This window comes from Dermacentor andersoni, chromosome 3, assembly GCF_023375885.2.
Source record: "Dermacentor andersoni chromosome 3, qqDerAnde1_hic_scaffold, whole genome shotgun sequence".
Taxonomy (NCBI): domain Eukaryota; kingdom Metazoa; phylum Arthropoda; class Arachnida; order Ixodida; family Ixodidae; genus Dermacentor; species Dermacentor andersoni.
Genome location: NC_092816.1, coordinates 222639430 through 222648128, shown reverse-complemented (window position 1 = coordinate 222648128; position 8699 = coordinate 222639430). Strand labels below are relative to the sequence as shown.

General features: G+C 47.4%; 1 protein-coding gene across 1 annotated transcript in view; it reads left to right on the top strand.

Moving 5' to 3' along the window:
* The first annotated feature begins 576 nt into the window (after positions 1-576).
* The window catches only part of LOC129385897 (probable ATP-dependent DNA helicase HFM1), a 33808-nt gene continuing 25685 nt past the window's right edge, over positions 577-8699 (top strand). The window contains exon 1 of the mRNA XM_055073064.2: positions 577-843. Within this exon, the coding sequence (XP_054929039.1) occupies positions 778-843 (66 nt within the window). The 5' untranslated portion in view covers positions 577-777. The remainder of the gene's footprint in view (positions 844-8699) is intronic.

Here is an 8699-nt window from a genome sequence, read left to right as displayed (position 1 = left end):
AAGTGAAGCTTTGGTGAAGCGGTTAATCAAATGTTTTGCAAGTAACCGCAATGCGTACAATTTTGTTTCATGCTATAGGTCACGTGTAATTTCATTAAATGTCTATGTTTACCCAGCTCAAAGGCCACAACTTGTCGCAATTTGTGCGTCGGTGCACTACAATGCTCAGAAGCTATGCCGAAATGCAAGCACCAAATCAGGCGGATACAAGTGAGAGGCGTCTATATCGCAGTGCATGTCACGAGGACGAAGTCGACTTACGATGCTTCTCGAGGGATGAATAGTGGGGACACGTGTGCGCATAGAAAAGTAAGACACGTATCAAACAACGTTTAGGGATTCTGTACCGCTTGTGCCGCAGTGGCCGATTGTGAAAGACTGGCCAGGAACCGCCAGCGGCACACACCGAATGGTGCAAGTTAACGTAAATGAAAGAATCTGCGGGATGTAATTCATCATCCTATTAAAACACCACTGTCCCTTAGAGATGAGCCTACATTTTGTGCCGAGGATTTCTGTAGGAAGTTGTTATTATGCAGCACAGCGCTGGACACAGCATATAAGGGCTATAGGCCCCACTTCCCGGTCACCTTCATAGAACCGTTGTTTCATGTATATACTCACCGTCACTTTCTATCGTCGACTTCCAAGATGGACGACGACTGAGCCGCCACTCGACGTTCCCCGAGCAGGTTCCCGGCGAGCGCCCGCCCGGTGCCCCTGCAGCGCGTGGTGCTGGGCTACCCGTGCGGCGGCGGCGGCGACTTCCGCTTCGACATGGCGCTCTCCTACAAGCTGGCGGCGGTCGTCAGGGCGCACTCGGCCGGAAAGCCAGCGCTCGTGGTGAGGGCGGCCGATCAGTGTTGTATGTCCGACGGCAGGTCCAAAAGAGGGTGGACGCGACGCTTTGCAAAGGTGTCGTCGAACCGTCGGCACGGACTGCAGCGGTCGCGACGGTGCAACCGGGTCTCCTGTTATACGAAGCAATGCGGCACGGTGGCCAAGAAGGCGCACGTTAGAGGGAGGAACGCGATTGGTGGTCCAACTTGAGCGCGTGTTGTTCGTCAGCCGTCACGTTGTTTGCACGTGGTGGGACATACGCTGTTTTCACACTTCCTGCGTGCCAATTAGCCCCAACCGTTACAATATACGATCGGCTTATGCGCCGTCTCACGTAGGTAGTCACCTGTAGGAACGACGACCATTGAAGACCGTAGCTGAACAAACATCTCATGCTACCGGCACAAGACCGATCGAGTTGGTGCGGCCTATGTACGCCGATGGCAAAATGGCGAACGTTACGGGGTGTATCGTGCGGTGCCGCAGGCAAGACATGACCAGAGGCTCCAAGCAAGGGGAGCGGTAAGCGTCCCCGTTTATTCAACAGCCATATACATTAAGTGGGAGAGGGTGTGTACCCTCACCACCATGTGTCATGGGCGATACCGATATCTGTCACGTCACACGTGCCATAGATGCGAAGCCAGCGCTGCGCCAGATACGATACACGGGGCATGCCACGTCATCGCGATTTACTCACGTTCTTCGCTTGCTTGCGAGACGTGAAGGAGGAACTCGGGAGGTGAGAACGGGTAAACAACACATAGTGGAAGCGTGATACAGGTATAGTGCAACGAAACCTGCACAGGCGCAAGCAAAGTGGTATGAAGTGCATATTGAAATTAGGCAAAGTTATATGCTTTAGTTAGGGAGTGAAAAACAAATGTAAAAGAACGCGCACACTGACAAACAAAAGGTTCATGCAAGTGCTGAAACACGGCCAAGTTATACAGCACTTGCTTAGAGGTAAGTAAGTACGTCGAAAACGACAATGAAGACAAATGCCTATAAAAAAGGCACCTTACTCACGTAGAAAACTTGCAAAGGCTCGGATTGTAGCCACATTGTCAAGAAGACCATTGAACGGTTCAAACGCGCGAGGAAGGCCTTATAATTTGAAAGCGTTGGTGCTTCTAAAGTGTACCGGAAACTACGATTTATGGGGAAACGGTCAAGTGTTCGTCATCATCATTATCAGCCTGGTTATGCCCAGTCCAGGGCAAAGGCCTCTCCCATACTTCTCCAACTACCCCGGCCATGTACTAATTGTGGCCATGTCGTCCCTGCAAACTTCTTAAACTTATCCGCCCACCTAACTTTCTGCCGCCGCCTGCTACTCTTCCTTTCTCTCGGGATCCAGTCCGCAACCCTTAGGGCCCATCGGTTACCTTCACTCCTCATTCCATACCCTGCCCATGCCCATTTCTTCTTCTTGATTTCAACTAAGATGTCATTAACTCGCGTTTGTTCCCTTACCCAATCTGCTGTTTTCTTATCTCTTAACGTTGCACCTATCATTCTTCTTTCCATAGCTCGTTGCGTCATTCTCAATTTAAGTAGAATCCTTTTCGTAAGCCTCCAGGTTTCTGCCCCGTACGTGAGCACTGGTAAGACGAAGCTGTTATACACTTTTCTCTAGAGGGATGATGGCAACCTGCTGTTCATGATCTGAGAATGCCTGCCAAGCGCAGCCCAGCCCATTCTTATTCTTCTGATTATTTCAGTCTCACGATCCGGATCGGCGGTCACTACCTGCCCTAAGTTATGTATTCCCTTACCACTTCCAGCGCCTCGCTACCTATCGTAAACTGCTATTCACTTCCAAGACTGTTAAACATTACTTTAGTTTTCTGCAGATTAATTTTTGGACTCACTCTTCTGCTTTGCCTCTCCAGGTCAGTGTGCATGCATTGCAATTGGTCCCCTGAGTTACTGAGCAAGGCAATGTTGTTACGGTGGGAAAAGAGGACAAGGTCGTCGATGGTGAAGACGACGAAGTGACAAATGCCTCTCGGGATTCTCGGCTGCAGACTCTCTAGCCAAGGCATCGATAAGTGGCCCGATTCTTCCTTGCTGCCCTTTGACTGCTTACGTTACTGCAGCTAGATTTCGCAGGAGTATCATTATACAGTCCGTATCAGGCTCCGCAATTACTAACTCTGAGGATTACGGACATCTCCTGCACCCGTGGAACAGAGATTTTTGCCGAACACGGAAAATTGAAGTGTCCATCACGAAGCTGCGCTGCCGTATACCTGCATTGAACTTCTACCTCCACAGGTCTGGTCTGGTCCCCTCACCATTATGCTCATTCTGTGGCGAAGCGGAGACAATCGACCATTTCTTGTTGTCTTGCAGACGGTTTTCTATTCTAAGAAAACGACTACTCGAAATGCCGCTTCGCTCTATTGGTCTAACTTTATCAGTGCCTGTGATCCTATCTTTTGGAGCCTCCATTGTTGGGTTCAGCCACAGAAATGTTTGCTTGGCGATCCAAAATTACCTAATTGAAACCAATCGTTTTCCATGTTAGATTGATCGTTCTCCCTCCCTACCATAGCTTTCTTTTATTTCTTATCTATTATTAATTATTATTGTAATTATTATTATTATTTTCTTATACCCGGTTTTCATCTGATTATCCATTTTTTTTTTCTCCAGACACAAAACGTTTACTTTTAAGCTCACACGCCCAAATTGTTAACTCCCTTGTTTCAATATTATTTTTAGGCACCTAATTAAACCGCCCGATTCTTGGCCAATCCCCCACTGTGGGTATGTGCCACGGCCACATAGGACAACAACAACAACAACAACTGCTGTTTATATGCGCCTTGTAAATAGTTTTATACACGTGACATTTTGGTGGACGTGCGCGGTACGCATCTTCGCCACGGAACTGCGCAGCGGACGTCTCACCCATCCTGGGACTATGCTTCCAGTGGAAGGCACCGCGTCTGTAGCTGAAATTCCGACTACGCATAACCAGTACGTTGCTCTGCCTCACCCACAAGACCCTGGCAAGTTCACTGGCCTGGGTGGTGTTGACGTAGAAGAATGGTTGAAGGTGTATGAGCGCGTCAGCAAGGGGAGCAGGTGGGATCCGACCATAATGCTGGCCAATGTCGTGTTCTACCTCGACGGAACACCGCTAACATGGTTTTACACACACGAGGAAGAGCTAACCAGCTGGGACTTGTCCAAAGAAAAGCTGTCCGACGTTTTTCGCAATCCGACCGGTCGACAACTGGTCGCCAAGGAACAACTCGCCACGCGCACCCGAACTGCTACCGAGACGTAAGTCCCCTACATTCAGAACGTCCTAGCCCTCTCATAAAATCGACACGTCCATGCCAGAGGCGGACAAGCTTGGAAACATTATCAAAGGCATCGAAGGCATCGCGGACCACGCATTCAACCGTCCGGTCTTTAGAAACTTGTCGACTGTCGACGCCATCATGAAGGAATCATCACCGAATCGCAAGTTGCTAAGGTATTCTCCATTAACTCTTATCCACGATTCTTCCCAATCTAGGTCTCTGAATACCTCCTGTAAACACGCTGTGAATAGCATTGGAGAGATCGTAGCTCCCTGCCTGACGCCTTTCTTTATTGGGATTTTGTTGCTTTCTTTATGGAGGACTACGGTGGCTGTGGAGCCGCTATAGATATCTTTCAGTATTTTTACATACGGCTCGTCTACACCCTGATTCCCTAATGCCTCCATGACTACTGAGGTTTCGACTGAATCAAACGCTGTCTCGTAATCAATGAAAGCTATATATAAGGGTTGGTTATATTCCGCACATTTTTGTATCACCTGATTGATAGTGTGAGAATAGTATATTGTTGAAAAGCCTTTACGGAATCCTGCCTGGTCCTTTGGTTGACAAAGTCTTAGGTGTTCCTGATTCTATTTCCGATTACTTTAGTAAATACTTTGTAGGCAACGGACAGTAAGCTGATCGGTCTATAATTTTGAAGGCTTTGGCATCCCCTTTCTTATGGAATAGGATTATGTTAGCGTTCTTCCAAGATTCCGGTACGCTCGAGGTCATGAGGCATTGCGTATACAGGGTGGCCAGTTTTTCTAGAACAATCTGCCCACCATCCTTCAACAAATCTGCTGTTACCTGATCCTCAGCAGCTGCCTTCCCCCTTTGCATAGCTCCCAAGGCTTTCTTTACTTCTTCCGGCGTTACTTATGGAATTTCAAATTCCTCTAGATTGTTCTCTCTTCCGTGTTCGCAGTGGTTGGCAAAGAGATAACGGCGTTGGAAGATAACAATGATGACTGGGTGATATCTTGTAAACTAAGCAGAGAATAGCAAGCTTCTTAAGGGAATCCATTGATGTTAGTACATGTGATGAATTAGTGTTTAATAATGAAGCAACTGACAACGGCGGCGGTCAGACCTGCGACGCTGCAGAGGGTGCTAAGAATCCCTGGCTACGGACAGGCCGCCATTGGAATATGAACCTGGCAACGTTTAACGCTAGAACGTTATCTAGTGAGGCGAGTCTAGCAGTGCTATTGGAGGAATTAGAGGGCAGTAAATGGGATATAATAGAGCTCAGTGAAGTTAGGAGGCCAAAAGAAGCATATACAGTGCTAAAAAGCGGGCACGTCCTGTGCTACCGGGGCTTAGCAGAGAGACGAGAACTAGGAGTCGGATTCCTGATTAATAAGAACATAGCTGGTAACATACAGGAATTCTATAGCATTAACGAGAGGGTGGCATGTCTTGTTGTGAAACTTAATAAGAGGTACAAAATGAAGGTTATACAGGTCTACGCCCCTACATCTAGTCATGATGACCAGGAAGTTGAAAGCTTCTATGAAGACGTGGAATCGGCGATGGGTAAAGGCAACACAAAATACACTATACTGATGGGCTACTTCAATGCCAAGGTAGGCAAGAAGCAGGCTGGAGACAAGGCAGTGGGGGAATATGGCATAGGCACTAGGAATAGCAGGGGAGAGTTATTAGTAGAGTTTGCGGAACATAACAATATGCGGATAATGAATACCTTCTTCCGCAAGCGAGATAGCCGAAAGTGGATGTGGAGGAGCCCGAACGGCGAGACTAGAAATGAAATAGCCCTCATACTCTGCGCTAACCCTGGCATCATACAAGATGTGGACGTGCTCAGCAAGGTGCGCTGCAGTGACCATAGGATGGTAAGAACTCGAATTAGCCTTGACTTGAGGAGGGAACGGAAGAAACTGGTACATAAGAAGCCAATCAATGAGTTAGCGGTAAGAGGGAAACTAGAGGAATTCCGGATCAAGCTACAGAACAGGTATTCGGCTTTAACCCAGGAAGAGGACCACAGTGTTGAAGCAATGAACGACAATCTTATGGGCATCATTAAGGAGTGCGCAATAGAAGTCGGTGGTAACTCCGTTAGACAGGATACCAGTAAGCTATCGCAGGAGACGAAAGATCTGATCAAGAAACGCCAATGTATGAAAGCCTCTAACCCTACAGCTAGAATAGAACTGGCAGAACTTTCCAAGTTAATCAACAAGCGTAAGACAGCGGACATAAGGAACTATAATATGGATAGAATTGAACAGGCTCTCAGGAACGGAGGAAGCCTAAAAGCAGTGAAGAAGAAACTAGGAATAGGCAAGAATCAGATGTGTGCGTTAAGAGACAAAGCCGGCAATATCGTTACTAATATGGATGAGATAGTTCAAGTGGCTGAAGAGTTTTATAAAGATTTATACAGTACCAGTAACAGCCACGACGATAAGGTGAGAGAGAATAGGCTAGAGGAACTTGAAATCCCACAAGTAACACCGGAAGAGGTAAAGAACGCCTTGGGAGCTATGCAAAGGGGGAAGGCAGCTGGGGAGGATCAGGTAACAGCAGATTTGTTGAAGGATGGTGGGAACACTGTCCTAGAAAGATTGGCCGCCCTATATACACAATGCCTCATGACCTCGAACGTACCGGAATCTTGGAAGAACGCTAACATAATCCTAATCCATAAGAAAGGGGACGCCAAAGACTTGAAAAATTATAGACCGATCAGCTTACTGTCCGTTGCCTACAAAGTATTTACCAAGGTAATCGCAAATAGAATGAGGAATACCTTAGATTTCTGTCAACCAAAGGACCAGGCAGGATTCCGTTGATGGAGTTGATGGAGAATACCTTAGCAACTTGCGATTCGCTGATGATATTGCCTTGCTTAGTAACTCAGGAGACCAATTGCAATGCATGCTCACTGACCTGGAGAGGCAAAGCAGAAGGGTGGGTCTGAAAATTAATCTACAGAAAACTAAAGTAATGTTTAACAGCCTCGGAAGAGAACAGCAGTTTACGATAGGTAGCGAGGCACTGGAAGTGATAAGGGAATACATCTACTTAGGGCAGGTAGTGACCACGGATCCGGATCATGAGACTGAAATAACCAGAAGAATAAGAATGGGCTGGGATGCGTTTGGCAGGCATTCTCAAATCATGAACAGCAGGTTGCCACTATCCCTCAAGAGGAAAGTGTATAACAGCTGTGTCTTACCAGTACTCACCTACGGGGCAGAAACCTGGAGGCTTACGAAAAGGGTTCTGCTGAAATTGAGGACCAACCAACTAGCTATGGAAGGAATGATAGGTGTAACGTTAAGGGATAAGAAAAGAGCAGATTGGGTGAGGGAACAAACGCGGGTAAATGACATCTTAGTCTAAATCAAGAAAAAGAAATGGGCATGGGCCGGACATGTAATGAGGAGGGAAGATAACCGATGGTCATTAAGGCTTACGGACTGGATTCCAAGGGAAGGGAAGCGTAGTAGGGGGCGGCAGAAAGTTAGGTGGGCGGATGACGTTAAGACGTTTGCAGGGACAACATGGCCACCATAAGTACATGACCGGGGTAGTTGGAGAAGTATGGGAGAGGCCTTTGCCCTGCAGTGGGCGTAACTAGGCTGATGATGATGATGATGACGTTATCACAGTCGCTGAGGGTAAAGTCTCTCAATATTTTCAAAGTAGAGAAAGGCTTTCTTCCAGCTGAGGACGCCAGCGATAGGCTGATCGGTGACATGTGACCTTGCTCCGCCCCTTTGCCGCCATGAAAGTTCCTGCGCGGCGGGCGAAGTGCGCGCGTTTCGCCTGTTGTGCTATGCACATTGTTGCGATAATTTCGTTCAGGGAGGGCGGAAATGCCTTGTTGCTGTGCGGATGGGTGCCGAAACCGGACGAAGGATGGCAAGACGTTATTGTGCATCTCGCGCGGCAACCAGAACCTAACCAGAAGAAAAGTATGGTGGCACAGAATTGGGCGGGCGGTGCGGGCACGGGGACGGAAGTAACTTGAACCGTCGGTAACTGCACGACTATGCGAGGAAAGTAACGCAGAGCAATACGAAGATGCGAGAGAAGGTATACACGTGTGTGTGTGTTCAGAGCTGCGATAGTATTTCATTCGCTCGCATGAACGTTGAGGGCCGAAGCTTGTGGAGATTATTGATTTTAGTGCATTATGAGCCCGTTTATTTAACAAGTGCAGTATATATGACCTGGCATGCAAATAGTGAGGCAGAAGCGCATTAACTCGCTGACAAATATCCGCATTGCGTTACGTGCGATAAAATATCGCAAATTTCAGCAGCGAATTCTACTTTTACACTTTGCTGTGTTTGTGCGCGTGTTGCTAACTGCGCGTTTACAAGATGTCTAAAAGCCATTTCCAACTCTGCATATCCTAATCGTATTAGGTGCATTGCATATGTGAATAAATATATTCCTAAGTGCCTGCATTACTCTGCTTTTAAAAACAAATACTGCACAGCCACTGCTACTGGCCATCCAATAATAAGATATAATAGAATATATCAAAGCACATTA